The sequence below is a fragment of the Bos mutus genome, chromosome 11 (genome assembly GCF_027580195.1).
Source record: "Bos mutus isolate GX-2022 chromosome 11, NWIPB_WYAK_1.1, whole genome shotgun sequence".
Taxonomy (NCBI): domain Eukaryota; kingdom Metazoa; phylum Chordata; class Mammalia; order Artiodactyla; family Bovidae; genus Bos; species Bos mutus.
Window position 1 is genome coordinate 46,939,016 of NC_091627.1, and position 23,490 is coordinate 46,962,505.

At 36.6% G+C, this 23,490-nt stretch overlaps 1 protein-coding gene across 7 annotated transcripts in view; it reads left to right on the forward strand.

Annotated features, from left to right (window-relative positions):
• The window catches only part of USP34 (ubiquitin specific peptidase 34), a 241,112-nt gene extending 217,665 nt beyond the window's left edge, over positions 1–23,447 (forward strand). For 5 of the 7 annotated variants that reach the window (XM_070379396.1, XM_070379398.1, XM_070379399.1 and 2 more), the window contains 13 exons: positions 1,049–1,683; positions 3,404–3,561; positions 4,831–4,909; positions 6,430–6,556; positions 7,250–7,357; positions 8,393–8,497; positions 8,613–8,737; positions 9,752–9,875; positions 17,779–17,858; positions 20,272–20,412; positions 20,519–20,662; positions 21,570–21,729; positions 21,897–23,447. In XM_070379396.1, coding sequence (XP_070235497.1) covers positions 1,049–1,683; positions 3,404–3,561; positions 4,831–4,909; positions 6,430–6,556; positions 7,250–7,357; positions 8,393–8,497; positions 8,613–8,737; positions 9,752–9,875; positions 17,779–17,858; positions 20,272–20,412; positions 20,519–20,662; positions 21,570–21,729; positions 21,897–22,504 — 2,594 coding nt within the window. In that variant the 3' untranslated portion in view covers positions 22,505–23,447. Of the gene's footprint in view, positions 1–1,048; positions 1,684–3,403; positions 3,562–4,830; positions 4,910–6,429; positions 6,557–7,249; positions 7,358–8,392; positions 8,498–8,612; positions 8,738–9,751; positions 9,876–17,778; positions 17,859–20,271; positions 20,413–20,518; positions 20,663–21,569; positions 21,730–21,896 lie in introns of those variants that run through there. The other 2 variants (XM_070379401.1, XR_011466043.1) reach the window with 2 other exon arrangements.
• The last annotated feature ends 43 nt before the right edge of the window (positions 23,448–23,490 follow it).

Here is a 23,490-nt window from a genome sequence, read left to right on the forward strand (position 1 = left end):
ATTTCTGCCATAACTGTGTAAAATGGGGTTGTCTTAATATTTTAAGTCTGAGTAAAAGTGGAGATAATAAAAGTAATACCAAGTACATAAAGCTGTGTTGTTAAATTTAAGAATTTGATAAATTTTAGCAGTTCTTGTTTTTGTTACCATTATCATTGTCATCATCATCATCGTTTCTCAAGGTCAAAATCTGGGTCCCCCTCTTTTTATCTGTGTGATCTTGATCTTTGCTTCTCCAAGATTCAAATTTTCCAATGTATCATCACTTACGTCGAGAATGATTGTGCAGATTAAATGAGATAATATTTGTAAAGTACCTAGCTCATACTAACTCCTTTTACAGATGGACTCAACTAATGAGTCATCCTCTCAGAATTATACCATAGGCTTAACAACATTTTTCAGATATATGTTGAAGGTAGGGATTCTTTCTTTGCACGCAGGGTTAGCCTAGAAGACTTCTAAAGATTTTCCAAAGTTGGTGTTCTCTAATTGGCATATGTATATATAATTTATACTACAAAATTCTTTTAGATAAATCTCATTCTATTTTTATAATGTAAGTTTACCATTATCTACAAAATAATATTATTTTGTAATAATTGATAAGGAGGAAGAAAACTAAGGCCTTAAATTAAATATTTGACCCTGTCAGACAGCGTAGGTCTTCTGGCCCCAAATGCTGTGTTCTTCCTGTTAAACCATGTTACTCCCTGAGAAGAAATAAAATGATAAAAACAAATGGGAAAATTCTGTATCTTGGGAAAGCTGAACAGAAGAGGTTTAAAACTTTCTAGTAGTTACTGCAATTGTTGTCACCACTTAAAAATAATAGTGACAGAATGGAAGGCGTCTGTTTTTGTCATTCCTTGGGATCTTTCTCTGGTACGAGTGGTAGAGCAGAAAGATATTAAAAGAGATGTTCATGTCTCTTTAATTTTTATTCATTTTGATTTTTACAGGGAAGAGTGGCTTTGTGTTTAATGACTGCTCTTCAGTCTATTTCATATCTTATAAACATCTGACAGTTTTGTTTTACATTTTATAGCTGCAGCTTATCTTCTGGTGTCCCTTATACCAAGCAATTCATTCCGCCAGATGTTCCGGTCAACAAGGTCTTTGCACATCCCAACCCGTGACCTTCCACTCAGTCCAGACACAACAGTAGTCCTACATCAGGTCTACAACGTGCTCCTTGGTTTGCTCTCAAGAGCCAAACTTTATGTTGATGCTGCTGTTCATGGCACTACAAAGCTAGTGCCCTATTTTAGCTTTATGACTTACTGTTTAATTTCCAAAACTGAGAAGCTGATGTTTTCCACATATTTCATGGATTTGTGGAACCTTTTCCAGCCTAAACTTTCTGAGCCAGCAATAGCTACAAATCACAATAAACAGGCTTTGCTTTCGTTTTGGTACAATGTGTGTGCTGACTGTCCAGAGAATATCCGCCTTATTGTTCAGAACCCAGTGGTAACCAAGAACATTGCCTTCAATTACATCCTTGCTGACCATGATGATCAGGATGTGGTGCTTTTTAACCGTGGGATGCTGCCTGCCTACTATGGCATTCTGAGGCTCTGCTGTGAGCAGTCTCCTGCATTTACACGACAACTGGCTTCTCACCAGAACATTCAGTGGGCCTTTAAGAATCTTACACCACATGCCAGCCAATACCCTGGAGTGAGTAAAATGATAACTCTTGTATCTGTATTCTCAAATTAATTGGAAATGCCTGTTTTTCCCCTTGTGGGGTGTAGTGACAAAATATGGGAGTATAGTCTAATTAACTGTTCTTATAGGTGTATTTGTTTTCTTGACTATATTTGTAAAATGTTATAAAATTGATAAGTGGGGGAAAAACTGATAAGTGTGTAGATAATTTTTTTAGTTTGATTATTGAAATTTTATCTCTAATGGAACTTATCTATGTTAATTTGTGGTTTTGTTAATGAGTTTTTCATATATACCTAATCAGAAAATTCAGCTTTGTGGTATAGTTTTAAGGAAGTGAGTATTCACTATTTAGATATTTATTATCAAGATGTACATGCTTTGCTAAACTGTGAGCTAGACAATATTTTCTTAGCTGAGAATGTTCCCTAGGGTTTTTTGTTTTTTTGGTTTCTTTGTTCATGTTTGCTTGCTGGGTTGCTCAGTTGTGTCTGGCTCTTTGCAACCTCATGGATAATTGTCCAGGCAAGAATACTAGAGTGGATTGCCATTCCCTTCTCCAGGGGATCTTCCCGATCCAGGGATCAAACCCAGGTCTCCTGCATTGCAGGCAGATTCGTTATCATCTGAGCCACCAGGGAATCCTTTTCACTTGTTCACACTACATTCAAGTGAATGAAATGGTTAAGAGGTGGGCCTGTCAGAATACAAATATATACCATCTAAGTCTGATTCGTTTTTCTTTGCAGACTATAGGTTTTATATTAAAGTTTCCTCTCTTCATGTTAGGCTGTCATTCTTGGATATTTCTTTCCATCATTGCTTCTTACTCTTTGTTGTAAACTCAAATTTACACCAAGAGGGTATAAATCTGGGAAGGAGGTTGGAAGCAGAGTGCAGAACCCTTTTTCAAGCGGTTGTCAACCCAAAGACCATAAACTGCTAATAGGAGAAATACTTTGCTAAATGGGAGGTGATGGGAGTGTAGAAGGAAGGAACTTTTTCAAGACATTCAAGATTTACTTAAAAGCTCAATCACATGACTGTAGTAAATGGTATTTTAAATATTAGTATCCTTGAATTGGGTGCTGTACTTTTTTCCTGTTGAAGGAATAAAGGAACTTAACTGTCCTTTAGACATAATATAGTGAATTGTTTTTCTTACCCAGAAAGAATAATCTAATTTTTTGTCAAGAAAGTTAGAATGCCTATAATAAAGAAAGTGAGTATAATAAGTACCAAAAGTGGTTCATCATCAGGTGGCTTGAACTGGATCATCTGTCAGTCTGGAAAGATCACTCTAAATATTGCCACAAAGAGTTTCTAAAAAACGGTATTCAGGTGTAATTGAGGTGTGTGAAATCTTTGTGACAAAGTAATAATTTCTCATTTAAAAGAGACAAAAGATTGGCATTGCGTCTCTGGAACATATATTTGACATTACAAAACTAGTAATTTAAATAGGACTATAGTTGAACTGTATTTACTTATAGGTTTTAATCTTGAAATTCTATTTTAAGGTAATTTTCTTCTAGTAAGTAATATATTAAAATTTTAAAATAGAATCCATTGCTGATTTTTTAATTGTTTATGAATGCCACTGCAATTTAAGTTAATTTGTATAATTTTAAGAGCTAGCTAAATGAGCACAACACTTACAAATGAGAAACAGATACTATAAAATGGTATAGGGCTAAAAGGTCATCACTATGCTTTTTACCCTTTTCAGGCAGTAGAAGAACTATTTAACCTGATGCAACTGTTCATAGCTCAGAGGCCAGATATGAGAGAAGAAGAATTAGAAGATATTAAACAGTTTAAGAAAACAACCATAAGTTGTTACTTACGTTGCTTAGATGGCCGGTCCTGCTGGACTACTTTAATAAGGTAAAAAAAATTTTTTTTGATGTTTTTGTTTTGTTTTTCCAAGTAAGGGAACATCATTTTGACACTTAAAGAGGAATAATTTAAATTGTTTATATAAGAGAAAGTTTACCAGTTCTTTAAGGTTATTGGGAAAGCATTTAAACCTTTTGACACTTAGGCAGACTTTGTATTTTGAGAGCTAGCTAGCTGCTTTTGAATAGTTTTTATTTTGATTTGGATTGTCTCTGTGTGTTTTATCAGAATCATTAGGGTTGGAAGGAACCTTAATGTATGATCTTCCACCTAAAGCTTGAATCCTTCTCTCTTGGCAGTTCATCCTAACTTACGCTTGGACAGTTCAATTCTAGAGGCCTCTAGATAGCTTACTCCATCTCTGAATAAGTTTCACTGTTAAGATACTTTCCTTTTATTTAGCCCAGATCTATCTTTTTCAACTATAGGAATTAGCCAAAATAACAAAATATCATCTTTACAGTTAATTGTTCAGAGCTCAGAAATTACTGAATAGCTATAAAGGAACTGCTACAAATTACACTTAATTCCCTTTAACTGTAGAAATAAAGTCTAGATTAACTTCTTTTCTGTGTATTGCATCTGAGACTTGGGACTGATGTCTTTTATTAGACACACATTTTTTTGGCAGTACTCTTTTGAACACTGTGGAATCTTAAGGTAATCAACCCACAATAGATAAGGTTATCTTCTTCAGAAAACCTTAAAATTTGAATCTTTGTTAGTACGTAAGATCAAATTAACTGCACTTGCCAAGACTCTTTGAAGAAACTTTCAAAATTTTAGCATTAATTTGGAAACATTGTTTTCCCAAGATTTGCTACTTAAAAGCTTATTTTCAAAAGAAAATTTGGAGTTTTCCTGATAACTGTTTTTAAAAAGGAAAGAAAAACATCTCACTAAAATAGAATTTCCGACTGTACTGTATAATAGCAGTTTCCAGTACTAATAGTGAAAGTCTGTTAATAAGAGTAATGAACCTACTTATGGATGATTATTATGTAGATTATTTTCAGCGCCAACAGAAGTTTTGGGGTCCCCCGCCCAGGTTGCATTGAAGATTTCTTTTTAAATATTATCTTTTTATTAAATTACTAAGACCTAGATGTAGCTGTCTTTTTTCTAGGTAAGAAAGTAGAGAACCAAAATGACAGTTTACTTATTCTCCGACCCCCCACCCCCCACCCCACCCGCCAACCACGTAAGTGTTCTGTTCTGATTCAGAGTTCTCAAACTGGACTTTATGTATTTTTCTAGTGCCTTCAGAATACTATTAGAATCTGATGAAGACAGACTTCTTGTTGTATTTAATCGAGGGTTAATCCTGATGACTGAGGTAAATGCTTTATTGTGTTTTACTATAGATTTATTCCAATTTAATGTTCTCACCAAAACTTTTTTTGTGTATATTTAGAGTTTATTATAGGTGTCTGGATTTTAAATATGCAAATCAGTAAATGCTACTTTATATTCTAAGAATAACTACATCATGGTACTAAGCATGCTGTTTTCTTTTTCATAACAATTACATACATTCATTTCATTTGTAGGACTAGAAATGAATGAAATTTGTAGGATTTAATTGACACAGTTTCTCAAGAGTGCGCTTATGTGCGTTCCTCATTAGAGGAACCTAGTGAGGCTGCTATAGGTGGTTAAAAATCAACTGTTCATTCTTCCCATAATTACTGAACATCCACAACTCTTACGATGATTTTAAGTCTACGGAGGTGCATCGTACCCTTTAGTCTAATAATGGAGATAAGGTTAAAGAGTACATACCAAGGGCACTATGAAAATTAAAAGGTAGGATAGTTTTTTCAGTTGATGGTATTATAGAATAAGGATACAGTATATGAAACTCTGCTTTGAAGAATGTGAACCTGCAGAGACAAAATAGAAAAGGATTAACGTAAATGATTTAATCAACACAAAGGTAAGAAAGTATTGGTTGTATTCAACAAAAGCAAAGTCTGTCTGGCTAAAACAAAAGTTTGTGAAGAAGAGTAATGAGAACTTAATTCTTCAACAGCTGTTTGAACGTCTACTCTGTCAGGCATTGTGCTAGGCACGGGGGATATAGCAGTGAACAAGATAGTCATGATTTCTGTCCTCACAATTAACACATTAAATGTCACATGAGTACATTGTTCAGATTATGTACTGTCACAGATTCTAGGTTATGAATTTTCACCTGTGAATTGTGAGTAGTTTATAGGCCATGGTGAACTGATTTGACAAGATTAGGAAGATGATGCATTGGTGTACAATGAAATAGAAACCAAGGGTTTCATTAGCTAGTACAGTTAAAGGAATCAAAAGATTTAACAAGCCAATATGATTAAAGGAATTTTACCTTTGGAGTTCTTTTACCTCTTTTAGACCTACCATTTTACTGCTACTATTTTAGACCTACTATGACTGACAGCAGTTTCACCTTTGTCTTTGATAGAAACTCTGGAAAGTTAGTTAAAACAGTAGCCTGTTCTCCCCAGTCTTCCTGTTGTTACTGCTGCTTTGTAATCTTTGAAACTTGCAGTCTTAGAAATGTGTACTTAGAGCAAACAGTAAACCACCACCCCCTCCCCCGTAAAAGTCTAATTAAATAAATTATTTGTTCAAAGTAAAATGTAAACACAAAATATCAGACTCTGAGAGTGAGGTCTGTTCTGTGCTTTAAAAGAGCTGAATGGGGGTCTTTGACTTGTAGGTAGAAAGCAGATACATTTGCTTTGTGCACATAGGCACACTCATAGTCTGAGTCTGAAAACATGTCATAGAGGATGAGTGGTATAATTTTGTGGCTCCATAAAGTAAAAGTGGAATGAAGTTTTTATTTTTTTTAATCACTTGTAGTCTTTCAACACACTGCACATGATGTATCATGAAGCCACAGCTTGCCATGTGACTGGAGACTTAGTAGAACTTCTGTCAATATTCCTTTCAGTTTTGAAGTCTACACGCCCATATCTTCAGAGAAAAGGTTTGCTTAATCCTACTTATTTTTATTAGTTTAACAATTAAAGAGTGAAATAAGACTTTTTAAACCACATGCTTCAGAGAATTTGTCTTTACAAGGCTGATGTTAGCTAACCATTAGGAAAATGTTTGTGACCTCCTGATGTAAAGCTGGAATGTTCTTGTTTATTTTCTTTATTCGTGCCTTAAAAATAGGCAAGCATGCTAGTGGCTGATTCATGTTGATGTATGGCAGGAACCAGCCCAATATTGTAAAGCAATTATCCTCCAATAAAATATTAAAAAAAAAAAAAGATTTAGGAGACTGGAAAATATTTCCAAGCACAGTAACAACATGAGTATTTGTGAAGGTTCTCCAGCTGGAAACTTCCATGGCTTAGATTAGATCATTTATTTTCAAGAGAAATAACTATAAAACAGTTACCTCTTGTGTCCCTGTAAAAATCATATAAACTTTGAAATGTAGGTGAATTTCTAGAAAATGGGACATACAATCACTAAAATATGTGTTTTAAGAAATCTAGCAAGTTTAACAATAGTAGCTATCTTATAAAAATAATCACTTAGCTTTCACTAAAGATGTTTATGTAATAAATTTGAATGTTTTAGTCTTAGCATTCTGTAGTTTACAACAGAAAATAATTGTGAAGAAGTTTGACTTCAGATGGCATATTTACGTATGCTTTTGTGTTTCCAGACGTGAAGCAAGCGTTAATCCAGTGGCAGGAGCGAATTGAATTTGCCCATAAACTGTTAACTCTTCTTAATTCCTATAGCCCTCCAGAACTTAGAAATGCCTGTATAGGTAAGTTACCTGGAAAATAAACCTGTGTAAGAGCCTAATGGAAGAACATTTTTATGGGATCCTGTGTGTGTGTGTGTGTATATAAGATGTAGTGTTAGTTCTGTAGAGTTTGGAAGACATTTGTACTTTCTATGAGTGACTTACACTGGCCAGCAGACTCTTAAGAAAATAGAATTCTGTTTCTTAACATATCAGTAATTAACTATGTCATCATACGCCAGGTCACTTCATATATCTGGGCATGCTGACCTAAGGTTAGATCTCTTCCAGCTCTGAAATCTTCCAATCTATATAAACAGTGTAGAATCATGCAGATGTTTACAGATTAGAACTGACGTTGTAAAGAGTTGGGGTGATTATTTCAGTGAGTCTTTTTGTCTAGAGATACTTCCTAGTAGCTGTTCTTGGACTCCTGAGTATTTTAGCTTTTTATTAATTGCATATTTATAATGAAATGATAATTTATATCTATTAAAGGAAACCCTTGGTTTAAATTCATACTGCATTTCTTTTTTTTTATGTCATAGGCCATTTAAGTCATCTTTAGAGACTGTAGCTATTTGTTTATAGTTTCTCAAAATGGTAGATATATATGAGCAGTTAATCTTGGCAGGTCGCCTGATGTTCTGTAGAGTTATTGGCCTGTACTGCTCCATCAAGAAGAGAGGGTTACTTCAAAGTTGATGAAGGATTCGCAGATCCAAAGAATTTCAAACCTTGCTTTGGTTGATTTTATGAAGAAACATAATCAGTGTGCATTAAATATTTCCTCCATTGTACTTGTCCCTGATGCTTCTTTTAAGTTTTAAACTTCGGTTTCTTAATGATGCCCTGTTGTGGTTAATAACTCTGTGGATCCATTTTTGGTTAAGCATCAGACAGTTTGTCCTGGGGCTGAGAGCTCAGACAGTGTGAGACTCATTAAAACTTGTTAGCTGCCACACTACCATCAATTACTCCAGTAGGACTGGTGAATTTGAAGATAGCAGGTCCACACTCCAGTTTTTAATGCCAACATTGTGTTTTTATTTTCAGATGTCCTCAAGGAACTTGTGCTTTTGAGTCCCCATGACTTTCTTCATACTCTGGTTCCATTTCTACAGCACAACCATTGTACTTATCATCACAGTAATATACCAAGTATGTATTCATCTAGCACAGTGCTTGACATGGTTGGCATTTAATCTTTCTGCACACTGAAACATGGAGATTTATTTTTTCCATTTATTCTTATTGTACACTTTTAATGTCTTAGTGTCTCTTGGACCTTATTTCCCTTGTCGAGAAAATATCAAGCTAATAGGAGGGAAAAGCAATATTCGGCCTCCGCGCCCTGAACTCAATATGTGCCTCTTGCCCACAATGGTGGAAACCAGTAAGGTATGTTGGGATGCCAGGAAAACCATGTTTCTCTAGTACACAGTAATTTAGAACTTCCCCTCTGGCCATTATGAATATATTAGATTTAAATGATCATTTTCTGGATCCTAAGGAGATTAGACTCATTTGGACTTTTTCCTGCTCTGAAATGTTGGTTGAATATTTGCAAAATCAATAATAAGCACAAGTAGTAAGTTTTTTTTGCCCTTCAAAAAATATCCTAACAGAAAGTCTCATTAGTATTTGTCACTAGGCTAAATTGTAAATGGGTCATGTATCTAAATCTGAAAGGTCAAGTTAGGTACTGACTACTGTTTATATTTCACCATATAATCAATGACTCCTTTTACTGCCCTTTAATTATAATTCTTTGACCTAAGCCTAATTATCACTGATTGATGAATTTATCATCGTTTGTAGCCTGATTCTGGTTCTCTAATACTTATTCTAAAATAGAGCTAATTCTAAATTATAGAGAGAGGGAACATCGACACAGGATAATTTATCTTAGTTCTAAGACTTTATAAACAATTTTTTCACTAATTTATCTTTCCTCACCCACTTTATTCACATTCTCTCTTGCCCACTATCTTTGGATCTTAAATGCATTTAAGAAGTTTGTATTAAATAAAATATTTAAAATAGTTAATACAGTAGAAACCATTTCAGAAATAATCTGAAATTTATTTCAAAAATCAAATTTAATTCACTCTTCTTGATGATATGTCTGTAGAACTCAAGTGTCACATTTTAAAATCCTACAGTAGTTTTACTTTATTAAAGTATATAGAAATAAGGGGTAATTTTAATTGATAACATTTGCACACTGAAAATAAACTTGTGACAATTAAGATCTTAATAACATTAATAGAAACTTGGAATTTAAAACTAGGTTCTTATAGAATTTAAATATTTAATCAGCTTTTTAGTTAAATTTATTACATTTGCACAAAATATGCTCTTTAATTTATTATACAATTTAAGTGCAACCATTTTATCATCTTTAACCTTCAGGGCAAAGATGACGTTTATGATCGTATGCTGCTAGACTACTTCTTTTCTTATCATCAATTCATCCATCTATTATGCCGAGTTGCAATCAACTGTGAAAAATTTACTGAAACATTAGTTAAGCTGAGTAAGTATAAAAGATGAGCAGTAAATTCCACTGAATTATTTTAAGCCCCTAGCCATTTAGGAAGGGGAGGAAAAAAATGAGCCAATCCTTTTTTTCTTTTTTAAAGTGAATGTTGAAAAATATTAATTATTCTTGGGAACATTTTTATTTTTTTAAGAAAACACCAACTTACTGGTTTCCATTGAATAGTTCTGCCCAGAGTTTCAGCTGGCTTATAAAGGAGTGTGGAATAGGCTCATCACTTTTGTACATAGAAGCCCAAGTCCTCCTCCATCTGCCCAGCAGAATTTAAAAACCAAAAACTGCTCTGTTTAGGGAGGCAGACTTAGAGAGATGGACTTCCCCAGCCCTGATCTAGAGGATAAGATAAGATCAATAGTGCCAGCTGTGCTTTGGAGCTGGAAACACCAAGAGCAAGCTAAGTGGACTTGCCAGGGTGAAGCAGAGGTGCATATATGAGTAAATTAGGAGGTAAGTCTCATAAAATAGAGGGATGAGTGAGAAGGGGAATTTGAAAAGGAAGATATGAGAAATAGAAAAAAAAAAAATCAGTGAATTATAAAAGGGGAAAACCTTGAATTATTTTTATGTAATATTGTCTCTCTGCGGATGCAGCTGAGAGCTCTTAGAAGACTGCTCCCTTTGGGTGACTTTTTCTAGCTGATAAGTCTTTAGAAGAAATGTAGCCCTCCACATGTCCCGTGTCTTAAGATCTCCAGAGTTCTCAGGCTCTGTGTGTCGTATGAGTCTATTACCTTTAGGGATGGCCCAGGATCCTCTCCATTGTACCATAGTTTTTGTGTCAAGAGCATGGGAGGTGAAATTCTCATGGAACCACCATCCAGGTCAAGAAGTAGAATATTACTTCCTGGAAGTAATATAACACCTTGAAAGTTATGTATTGTGCTCCTTCTCAGTCACAACCCCCTCCTTCCTTTGGCAAAGGTTTTGATCCATTATAGATAGGGCCAAAGATGTGAACATACATTAGATTTTGTTATCCAAGAAGGAAGTGGTAACAACTGTCAGGGATAATTTCTCTTCAGAAAAACCAGCTTATTGGTAAGTGATTAGAATGTCTTCAGATTTGAAAGGGTGTTCCTTCCACCTGCTACCATTAGCTAGTTTTTTATATATGTGGCTGAAGATCGGGGAGTGGGCAGATGAGGATATGTTCATATCGGCCATTTCATGATTATATAATTGAGTTGTGGCACTTGGCTATAAAAAGCTGAAATCTAGCAGTGACAACGATCAAGTGTAGGGAAATACCCAGGAGTTCTAATAAGACAGTCTTGCTCCCAGATAAGGAGGAAGACTTAGAAAGATGTTAACCTCAAGAAAAGTTCTTAGTAATTGTGTCCATGTGATTTATACCAAAAGTTAAGTGAGGAGCTGTCTTATCTACTTGAAATAATGAATGTTTCACCCTGTGAGACTGTCTTCTTCACTAACACAAATAGACAGTTCTGGGAAACATAGGAGAGGGAGGGAAAGAAAGGACACATACCTGGCCATCCCATTAGCTGACTCAACTTTCATCTTACTTTATGCTCCTCATCACTTAACACTCAGGAAGCACATTTATGCTGGCTCATGGTGTTTAGTTCCCTACATAGGACTGTTCTTTAGAATTTTCTAGCAGGATGGAAATATTCTCCAACTGCATCACCATCCACAGTATGATAGCCACTGACCATGTGTGTGTTCAGAACTTGAAATGTAATTAAGGAACTGAATTTTTTATTTTAACCAAATGAATTTTAAATAGCAGATGTGACTTGTGGCTACTGTATTGCATAGGACAGCTCTACATATATATAAACCGAAACCTTTAACAAATTGAGCAGGAAAAGAAATTTTTCATGGTTATATCTTAATGAAGAAAATTGGACATTATTTTGGATATGAAGTAAAACAAAGAACTAAAAGCATTGCTTTCCTTATGCTTCTTAAAAATGGAGAGATTATGTCCCAGTCTTCTAGCTGAAATAACTATTTCCAGGGTAGAGGCAATGAGAGAGCTTGAGAAAGCAAAGCCCACATTAACAACTGGGATGGGAAGCAGAGAGTTGATAAGGAGTTTTAATTGTATAGTCTCTTCAAGAAACTATATTTGGCAACAAGAGGGGAGGGTTGAAGTGCTGTTGAAGTGAGGACAGTCAGGCATGGGGATAGAAGAGACAAAGGACAAAGTTGGGAGAGAATCCAGGGAATATGAACAAAGCTGCCAATTGCCAAGTGAAATAATACTAGTGTGTCTGAAACTGCAGTATTTTGATATGTAAAAATTTTATTCTTTTTTTTTTTTTTAACATAAAAACAGCAAGTATGGGTTTATTTTCTCCTCTTTCTCATGTAAATAGGCTTCCCTGGTGGCTCAGAGGGAGGGTAAAGAATATGCCTGCAATGTGGGAGACCTGGGTTCTATCCCTGAGTCGGGAAGATCCTCTGGAGAAGGGCATGGCAACCCCCTCCAGTATTCTTGCCTGGAGAATCCCCATGGACAGAGGAGCCTGGCAGGCTACAGTCTGTGGGGTCGCAAAGGGTCAGACACAACTGAGCCATGAAGCACAGCAGCACCTATGTAAATATCCTCCGTATCCTCAGAAGGCCAACTGTGGATTGAAATTTCCACTGTAATCATTGTATTACCATTTTATATAAGGGTCTTAAGCATTGGGGGCTCCTGGAACCAGTACCCCATTAATACCCAAGGAATGACTAAAACTAATGATTAAAACCATACATTGCAGCTATGGAAACACATGGATGGAACAGCAGAAAAACAGCCCCAAAACAAACATAAGGATACACAAGGATTTGGTAGATAATAAAGATGACACACCAGATTAGTCGAAAATGGGTAGTATTGAGATATTGGGTAGCTTTCTGGGAGAGGAGAGGCAAGATTTTAATACCATCTTTGCTCCTTAGACCAAAATACATCCTAGGAGGATTATTTAATTGTGAAAAATAAAATCCTAGAAATATTAAATAAAAAACATAGGATCATATGAATACTGTCTTGAGATTTGAAGGACCATGTAAGCAGGACACAAAACCCAGAAACAATAAATAAGAAATTGAAATTTTTTATTACATGAAAATTGAAAATACTACATGTTGAAAATGCCATGAATTGAATTAAAATACATACAGCTAATGAGTGAAATATTTGCCTTCTTATCAGATAAATGGCTAGGAATACCAGTATACAAAGAGTTTTTAGGATTCAGTAAGATGGTAAAGAACATTAAAGTAAACAGTTATTTCTACTCCCACCCTCCCAACTATGAGGTAAAGTTTGGATGATACTACAGTTTGGCAAAGAGGAGGTCTATTAATGGGGTTGGTTTGGAGAGGAAGTTTAGATTGTTCATGCCCTTTGCCCAAGCAATACCAGATCTGGGGATCCACCCTAAATCTACTCATTAAATATATAGTAACATACATAGGATGTTTATTTTAACTTGGTTTGTATTGGGTAAAACTGGGAAAAACCCAAATGTCTGTCAATAGCAGCTTAGTTAAGTTCATTTGTATAATATAGTCTTTAAAATAAAATGATAGGAAATAACTTTGGATCACATGAAAAAGCAAATTGGAAAATACAGAATATGACCACATTCTTATGAACAAGGGGGAAGATCAGTACATGTTAAAAAAGAGGATTATATTCTTAACTAAGGATAAAATTATGGGATGCTTTTATTTTCTAGGTTAAATACAACTTATTTGTAATGATCATGCATTGATCTTACATTTGAGGAAAGTTTTTTCCAAAACAGAAAATTGGTAATGCAAACCCTAATCATACTGAGTTTTTTAGGTACCTTAGTAGTGCACATGCAGATTAATAAGATATTCAAGTAAAATTAAACTAACAAATCCCTGCTGCTGCTAAGTCGCTTCAGTCGTGTCCGACTCTGTGTGACCCCATAAACAGCAGCCCACCAGGTTCCCCCGTCTCTGGGATTCTCCAGGCAAGAATACTGGAGTGAGTTGCAATTGCCTTCTCCAATGCATGAAAGTGAAAAGTCAAAGTGAATTCGCTCAGTCGTCTGACTCTTAGCGACCTCATGGACTGCAGCCTTCCAGGGTCCTCCGTCCATGGGATTTTCCAGGCAAGAGTACTGGAGTGGGGTGCTATTGCCTTCTCCAAACAAATCCCTAGATTTCATAATTTTCATTTTTAGACACAAAGCAAAAATCACCTTGACATTAGTTTTTGAAAGCTTTCTTAATACTTTAATAAGTGAAAGGTGGTTTAAAATATTTTTTGCAAGTAACATGATATACCTAGAACATCCATAATCTTCAAAGTTTCTAGAATTAAATTAATATAGTTGATGTAAGTATGTAAGTAAACAGATTAAAATTCAATATGAAAGCACAACTGTTGATCATCTTTCAGCTTTTTTGATATCAAGGTGATACTTATTGGAGAAACAGCTCATTTAGCTGTTTCCCCAAAGGCTTCTTAGGATGAATGAAGCCAGCTTTTATCCATCCAAGGGCACATCCACCTATATGAGGTCATATAGAATCATTATGTTTAATAGACATATGTATAATTTAGGGTTTGGTTACCAGTCTGTTAATTTACAAAGAAGAATGAGCATAGCAATCTGAAAGTTACATGGTAGGGCTAGCAGATTTTCCCCTGTAACCTGCATGGGAAGCCGAGTAAACAATAGTTTGCTTAGTGGATATGAAGTCAGAAATAGGGGAATTAGAAGAATTAAATGTGATATTCTCAGGCTAAGATGTCTTGATTCAGTCTTGCAGTGGAGCATTAGCTGTGGGCTTCCATCCATTGGCCAGAGCTCCCACTTCCCATGAGTAATGCTTGAATGGGATAAATACTCCTATAGAAAGCTGGATAGAGACCCTAACTAGTAAATATACATATAAAATATTTCATCCTCACAGCAACCATATGTATTACCATTTTACCTACAAAAGCTGTCTTTAAAAGATTTTTCTTTTACATAACACACCCAACAGCTTCTACAGTATAAGGTGCCACTATTGAGGAAAAAATATATTTGGAATAGCTCTTCATTGTTGAACATGGTTCCTTCGTGGGTGGGAACGGGGTGGAGTAAGGACCCTTGTTAAGGATGCCCAAAGTCACAGGATTGAGAAAGATGAGTGATAATACCGGAACCAGTATGTTTTAGGCCTGCCCATCCTGTTTGCTGAGGTAAGGCTTGGAAACGTGCCTATGAATGCTGGTGATTGCATCTCCCTGTGCTTTGCACCCAGTAAGTGAGATACCCCTATTGGAGGAGGAGTGTGTGGACTAGGATGGCATTGGCCTCTACCTTAAATTAGTAGAGCCTAGATACACCTTATCCTTGGTGCTTTGTGAAAATGCTAGAAAGAAACTGAGCTCCTGCTTTGAAGGGATGGCCTTCCTTCCAAAGGTGCAAGCTCAGTAGGGAATTAGGATGTGAAAGAGGTGTCTTTAGCTCACTGTGGGTGGCAGTGTTTTCCAGAATGTAATGTACAAGATGGCCCAGAGAAAATAATTTTCATGTTAAGAAATAGATCTTACTGTATTACAAAAGTAAATAATTCATACCAAATGCATGATTGTCCTGGATGTTATATTGCCTAGGACAAGGACAACATAGGATTAGCTTCTCTGAATGAATCTAAAGCACAGTTATCAAGTAAACAGAGAAGATGGACAGATATGAAAACAGTGATGAAAATTATACATGGATGGCTAAAGCTTGGGAAACTGATTATTGAAAAGATGGTGGGCTTTAGACTCAGATATCTAAGTCTGGGATAGATACAGCTGTATCACTCACTGGCTTTGGGGATGAAATTGAGCAGATTAGTGATTTCTCTGAGCCTCATTTCCTCATTCAAAACAGTGGGGAACATGAGGGTAACATAACACCTCCCAAAGTTGATGAGAAAATTAAATATGATTGTCTGACTTACCTAGCACAATAGATGTTAGTATGTTTATTCCATTCTGCACTTGTAAAATAAACATATTTGAATCAATATTATTTGAAAACAATCTTACATCATAGAAGGCCTCTGTTTTTTTGCTGTTGTTTTTGTGGTAGTGCTAGCTTTTTAGTAGTTGTGGAAAATAGGAATAAAGTCTAGAGGATCTTAAATTGTAGTTAAAGCCTGCTTTCACAGAGGGTTTATGTCAGGGCAACCTCTAGTTCAGGGGTTGGCAGACTCTGTGAAGGGGCCAGAAAAAATGGGCCATGGGCCTATTGCCAATCCCTGCTGTACTTTTATGAATAATTATAATGCTGAAACATGGGAACATAGGAATTTTATTCTCTGTAGCCATCAGTGTTGATGACATGCCTTTGTTTGCTTCTGTGTATTGTGATGTTGTGATTGGCAAATGCCTCCAATCCCAGCCAGATTAGGTTAGGATAATGGAGAAAGGTGAGAGTTTCTTTGGTTCTTTAAAATGGAATTAATCTTGACAGGAAAATAAAAGGTAGGCTTTCCCACAAAAGGGAGTCTAGGCATCCTTCGACGATTAAACTGAATGACTGATCTGGTTTCTCTGAGGTTTTCTCAGACCCGTAGTCTAATACAGAGGTTGGCAAACAGTAACCTGTGTGCTGCCTGTTTTGAACAACCAGTGAGCTGCCTGCAAGCTAAGAAGAGTTTTTACAATTTTTAATTTTTTTCTGAGATTTTGAGTATGTTGTGATATACATGAAAATTACACAATACTCAAATTTCAATGTCTTAAATAACATTTTATTGAAAGACCAGCCACACCCATTCATTTAGTGCTGTCAGTGGAGCAGTTGCAACAGTTAAATAGCCTACAAAGACTAAAATACTGGTATTCCCAAATTTTTGAAAGTTTGCTTTATGTCACTTCACTTTTATGAAATACCTTTAGTACCTCTTGTTGCTAACTGAAAGAAATGCAAAGGGGATTTTTGCTTTTATGGAAAAAGGTAAATTGCTTTTTCACTTGATGTTTCAGCTTATGAAAAGTTTCATAATTGGGGGAACCTGTAATTACTATTTGGCCCTGTACTGAAAATGTTTGCCAACTTGAGCTGTTTCTCATAATTTTTTTAACTGTAGGAAGATAACTTGTATTATATTTCTCCTCCATGATTTCCTTGGGGGATGGGAGTGTTGGAGGATGGAAAATTTACTTATGACTGACTGTGGCATTACAACTTCAGTGTTTTGAGAGAGAGAGAGGATAGCAGGGGCTAGGTGAACTAATTTCTTAATGAAACATTTGATATCTGGAATAGTCAAGAGAAAGAAAAGTTAAAACCTTGGACGTTTCAAGTAAGATGCTGACATACAGCAGCTAAGTGGGATCCACCCGAAGGGTCCTGGGGACGAGGCTAGGGGCTGTTAGAGCAGAATTTACCTAAATCTACTACAAAGGCATTCATCTTATCCTTGGAGAAACAAGATAAGAGAGGAGAGAATGATGTGTTTCCTACTTCTTCACATCCTGTTTGAACTTGTACCCCTTGTCCCCACTGCACTCTAGCAATTCCATGTAATATGATCTAATATGCGGAGTGGTAACTTAACCCAAGAAAGCTTTGGAACCACTTGCAGTAAATTTTATTGTCCCAGATAAAATTCTGATTCTCAAAAACCTGAATTGGTTTAAGTTGTCGAAGGTCCTTCTAGGAATGAGGTATGGGAGATAAATGAAGTCAAAGTATACTGAACTCTAAAAATTATTTCACTGGTTAAAACATTGGAATGAATTCTTCCCCTTTAAATACTTTACGTATTTCTAAAACATAGAAAATATGCAGTTATGACTAGAAATAGCCATACTATTTATTGTACCTGCAGAGTTTAATATCTCAGTAGTGTAATTTATAATTATAACCTATTCTGGTTTCTTTTCAAATACTAGGTGTCCTAGTTGCCTATGAAGGTTTGCCACTTCATCTTGCACTGTTCCCCAAACTTTGGACTGAGCTATGCCAGACTCAGGTAAAGAAAATGAGTTTTAGATGACTTGGTGTTTCATCTTATCCAAACAGGTGGTCAGTAATTTTAGGAACACTGGGTTGAAAATTGGCTAGAAATTGGGGATGTTTTCAAATCTTGGTAGGTAAGACACTGTTAATAGAAAAAATAACTATTAAGCAATGGACATCTAGTCGCCCTGTGAAATTTTCTTTTTCCATACATTTGTTATCACAAAGGATATTTCACACAAGCTGTTTTTAGTTGAATTCCTCATTTAAAGGTCAGTATAAATAGTTGTGAAAGTCTGAGACAGGGAGCTATTAGGATAAGAAGCCATGTGCCACTTCTTGGTCTTCCTCACCTCTCCTGTTTCTTCTCCTTGCCACCATTTCAAAACCTCTAACAGAAAACATTTCAGCAGACTGTTCACTACCTCTCGCTTACCTATGACCTCAGAGCAGTTTTTGGAGTCTGGTGCACTTGTTTTCTTATTAGCAGTCTCATTGAGAACAGCAAACACTGTACCCTTCCTATCTTAAGTCTAAGAGCCAACCCCTTAATGTAGGCACCGAAACAATGCTTGTTAAATTGTGGAGGAAGAATGGTGGGGAAAGAGGAGGAAATCAGATTGATTCTAAGGGTTGGCTCATCCTTGGATCAGGCATAAAGGACCCTACTCTTTAGACTCTGAAAAAAACTTCCAGTTTCTTGCCTGAGTGTGTTGCCTATTTCCAGAAGATGATGTGAGTTGATTGATTCCTTTGGCATGGACTTTTACCCACATTTAGCACCCAGAATACTTTGAGTCTGGTCCAGCCTCTTGTCCAGGCTGTTGCATGCTGTGTGCTCTCCTAATGGATACATGTCACATGGTACTGTAATAGTTGATTCTCTGCCTCCCTGTCCCAAACTGTGAATTTCACAAGTCTAAAGACTACCTGAGTCATCTGTATTCCTAAAGAAATGTCATTTTGTTTTCTATACTAGGAATCTTTGATAGGCTAGTCATATGGCATAGTATTACATAGTAAACACACAGAAAACAACTTGCTGGTTGACTTCTGAGCTGAGTGGTTGATTCAGTAAATTGGAACAGATATCTAGCCTCCCCCCGCCAACTCTGCCACTTGCTGCTGCTGTTTTCATTCTTCTTTATTTCGGTGGTTGCTTTCTTTGGTTTCTGTGTTCTGCCACTGCCTGTCGCTTCTCTGTTGCTTTATCTGCTGCTGCACTGCACTACTCTCTTGGCTTTTTTCCCACAAAATTCATCAGCATGCCCCCCCGCCCCCAACTTCCCTTAAAACAAAGTCAGACCACCTCAAGCTTCCAAAGCCCCTAGCAGCCCTATAGAAAAAGCCATCTGTACTGTGCAGGAATCATAGGCAGAGACTGTTACTACTGGTAGAGTAAGACAGATTTTCCTGACACCAAGGATCTGAAAACCTGGGTGCCAGTTGTACTTGACTCCTAATTTCTTGGGTTGACCTTAAACAGTTTACTTACAACAAGTATATGCATGTACAGTATTATCTAAACTTTGTCCTATTTTAAAAAAATAATCCATTTTTTCTTCCACGTAAATGATGTTATTATTAAAACATGTATAAATAATCTAGGGAATATACTTAAAGACATACTACTTGTGTTTAAGAGCCATGACCATTTGAAAACAGGAAAACCAAATTTTAGTACAATTTCTATATTTGGGACCCACTGATTTCTATGTGAGACAATTAGGAAAAGAGGTTTGCTGTTTATCATTGCAATATTTATGAAGGTGTAGGGGAAAGGGATTTACCAAACAAATTACTATTGTTATGACATTATATAGTGCAAGTTTTAACTCATTTTAGGGAATAAAATTTCTTAAAATCTTTTCTCTGTGGGTGGTTTGGTTATCTCTTTTCCCCTGAAAACATCATCCCATTTGTCTTATTTTTCCAGTCCTTATTAACTCAATGGTAGATAATAAGGCTGCATTTCTTTTAAAATGTATTTGTTCAGTTTCGCCTTTCAGACTTTTTACAAGTCTCTTCTTAACACTTACTCATTTAAGTTATTGGGAGTATAATTGTAACCAAGAGTTGAGTAGATTAAAGTATTGGGCTGGCCAAAAATTTTGTTCAGGTTTTTCTATAACATCTTACACGAAAACCTGAATGAACGCTTCGACCAACCCAGTAAAAGTGGCTTTTCTGGGAATTCCCCTGGTGGCCTAGTGGTTAGGACACTGTGCTTTCACTGCTGAGGGCCCAGCTTCAATCCCTGATTTGAGAACTAGGATTCCACAAGCCGCATGGCATGGCCAAAGGGAAGTGGTTTTTCCAATAAGATGTTAAGTGACTTTGGATGTATATCTATCATAAGCAGTGTATTTAAGACTTGCACTTATTTCAGTGCTCAACCAATCAGTGCTTTTTTCCCCCCACTTTAGTCTGCTATGTCAAAAAACTGCATCAAGCTTTTGTGTGAAGATCCTGTTTTTGCAGAATATATAAAATGCATCTTAATGGATGAAAGAACTTTTCTAAACAACAACATTGTCTACACATTCATGACACATTTTCTTCTAAAGGTATGTCACAAGTTGGAAACTCAACTTGTTACTTCCAGTTAGTTAATGGCTGTGTTTTCATTATGTTGGTTTTTTGGAGAATTTTTTTTACAATCATCTTTTTCAGGTTCAAGGTCAAGTGTTTTCTGAAGCTAACTGTGCCAATTTGATCAGCACCCTTATTACAAACTTGATAAATCAATATCAGAACCTGCAGTCTGATTTCACCAACAGAGTTGAAATTTCCAAAGCAAGTGCTGCTTTAAATGGGGTAAGAACTATACAAAGCAGTAGTCATGTACTTTCAAACTCTCCTTATTACATCAATTCTAAATCTGGCCTTAGTATACACATAATTTTAACTTACTCAAACTCTAGAAGTCACATATGATGAAAAACTAACCAAATGAAAATGTGTTCCCTCTGCCTTTTATGTATGTAGCATACTTTCTGTCACCTTAAAACATGAGCCAATGTCATAAAATGCTAAGGGCAATAAACCCACTAAGAGGAGACATTGCCTTTACTTGCTCAAATTTTTTCAACTGTTACTTGTGATGTTTCTATTAGTGCCTGTGACTCATAAGGAACTGAAAATCAAGTTAATAGTCTGCCTATAAAGCCAGTTAAAGCTGGGGAATTGGTTGCTTGTATAGACTTCCATGAAAGCCGTGTTGCAGAAAAATGAAACACCCGCCAGCATGTGAGGCACACGTCCAGCAGCTGCCTGCCTCCTAAGTAACAAAATGCTTAGAGGCCAGGGTGGATTATAGCGCTACATGAAGACGACCTGTGGTACCTACCAGAAATCAAGTATCTCTGAAAACTGAGTCCTAGATTAATGAGGCCTAAATTGTTCATGGATCATTCAGGGTTTGCTTTTAAAATTCCTGTATAAATTTTATTACTGATTTTTTTTTTTTCCATTTTCAGAAAATACTGTTTAGGTCTTCAGTCAAGTGGTGTGGTGCAAAGAACAATGGTATTAGTGACTTGGAACCAATGAAATACAAAGACAGTAGTATCATAACACTGGCTTTCTAGTTTTAGCATCCTTCTAAAAGTACCAGAGGAACCAGGATGGATTCCTGGAAGAGTAATAAACATGTGCATTTAAACTACTAACTGTGTCAAAATGTTGGCTTTGGAATGTAAAATGTTTGTTTGGATTTTTGTAGGACTTACGGGCACTTGCTTTGCTCCTGTCGGTACATACTCCCAAACAATTAAACCCGGCTCTAATTCCAACTCTGCAAGAGCTTTTAAGCAAATGCAGGACTTGTCTGCAGCAGAGAAACTCACTCCAAGAGCAAGAAGCCAAAGAAAGAAAAACTAAAGGTTAGCTTTGCAGACTAATAAAATATTGAGTTTAGGACAAGTACACTTTCCACTGCTGATTTTACAGTAGTTGTGTGAGCCTCCTGAATATAAATGCTAAAAAATGCAAACACCCCCAATATGATCTTAATGACTCTTCAGAGAAATTTTCATGTTCGTTTTCACAGATGATGAAGGGGCAACTCCTGTTAAAAGGCGGCGCGTTAGCAGCGATGAGGAGCACACCGTCGACAGCTGCATCAGTGACATGAAGACAGAAACCAGGGAGGTCCTGACCCCAACTAGCACTTCAGACAATGAGACGAGAGACTCCTCAATTATCGACCCAGGCACCGAGCAAGATCTTCCTTCCCCTGAAAATAGTTCTGTTAAAGAATACCGAATGGAAGTTCCATCTTCGTTTTCAGAAGACACATCAAATATCAGGTCACAGCATGCAGAAGAACAGTCCGACAATGGTAGGTTTGAAGACTGTAAGGAATTGAAAGACCTCCACTGTTCCAAGGATTCTAACCTTGCTGAGGAGGAATCCGAGTTCCCTTCTACTTCTCTCTCTGCAGTTCTGTCTGACTTAGCTGACTTGAGAAGCTGTGACGGTCAAGCTTTGTCCTCCCAGGACCCTGAGGTGGCTTTATCACTCAGCTGTGGCCATTCCAGAGGACTCTTTAGTCACATGCAGCAGCACGACATTCTAGATACCCTGTGTAGGACCATTGAATCTACAATCCATGTGGTCATGAGGATATCTGGCAAAGGAAACCAAGCTGCTTCTTGACATTAGATGTAGCATGTCTACTTTTAAGGTCACCCCTGCCCCCACCCGATGCTGTTTGTATAAGTTTCGCCTATTTCTGTTTTCGTGCTTCAGTTCGTCCAGTGCTCTCTGCTTGAATGGCAAGATAGATTTATAGGCTTAATTCTTGGCCAGGCAGAAACTTCAGATGAAAAAATTTGCATCTTCAGTATACTTTCTAAAGGGCAATCAGATAATGAATATGTTTTACGTAATTAAGAGTTCACTGTAGTGGCTTTCATTTAATATGGCTGTCTGGGAGGCACAGGGTTCTCTGGCCCTGTACAATGTAATTTAAACTTACAGCATTTTTACTGTGTATAATATGGTGTCCTCTGTGCCAGTTTTGTACCTTATAATAGAGGCAGATTGCCTCCGATCGCTGTGGTTCTTATTATCAAAATTAAGTTTACTTGTATACGGAACAACCACAAGAAATTTGATTCTGTAAAGAATCCTCTTTAGCTGTGGCCTGGCAGTATATAAATGGTGCTTTATTTAACAGAATACCTGTGGAGGAAATAAAGCACACTTGATGTAAAAATAATTGTTTTATTTTTATTGACATGACTGATTGCTATTCTATGCACTTAATTAAACTGATTGTGATGACTTTTTAATTGTTTACATACCTTGCTTCAGTCTTCTCAGATGAAAGTAATGAGAAAACTGTGAACCGGGAGATGTACTTGTCCACTGTTGCTACTTCATGAGAAGTACAGTGGCAGGCCAGAAAGTACCTTTTTCCATAGACTTTTCAGTCCTCGCCACTCCAGAGTGCATAACTGCTGCAGGGAGAAGCATAACAATGCAGCCCGCTCGCCCTCACATCAACATGCTTCTGAATGCAACATGCCACTGTTTCACGACCTAGAGCTACACACCTTAAAAACCCTGAAGTAAAATAAAGGAAGTACCAACATGCCATTTGTCTCTTCCTGAATTAAAAATTTACAGCTAAAAGTAGG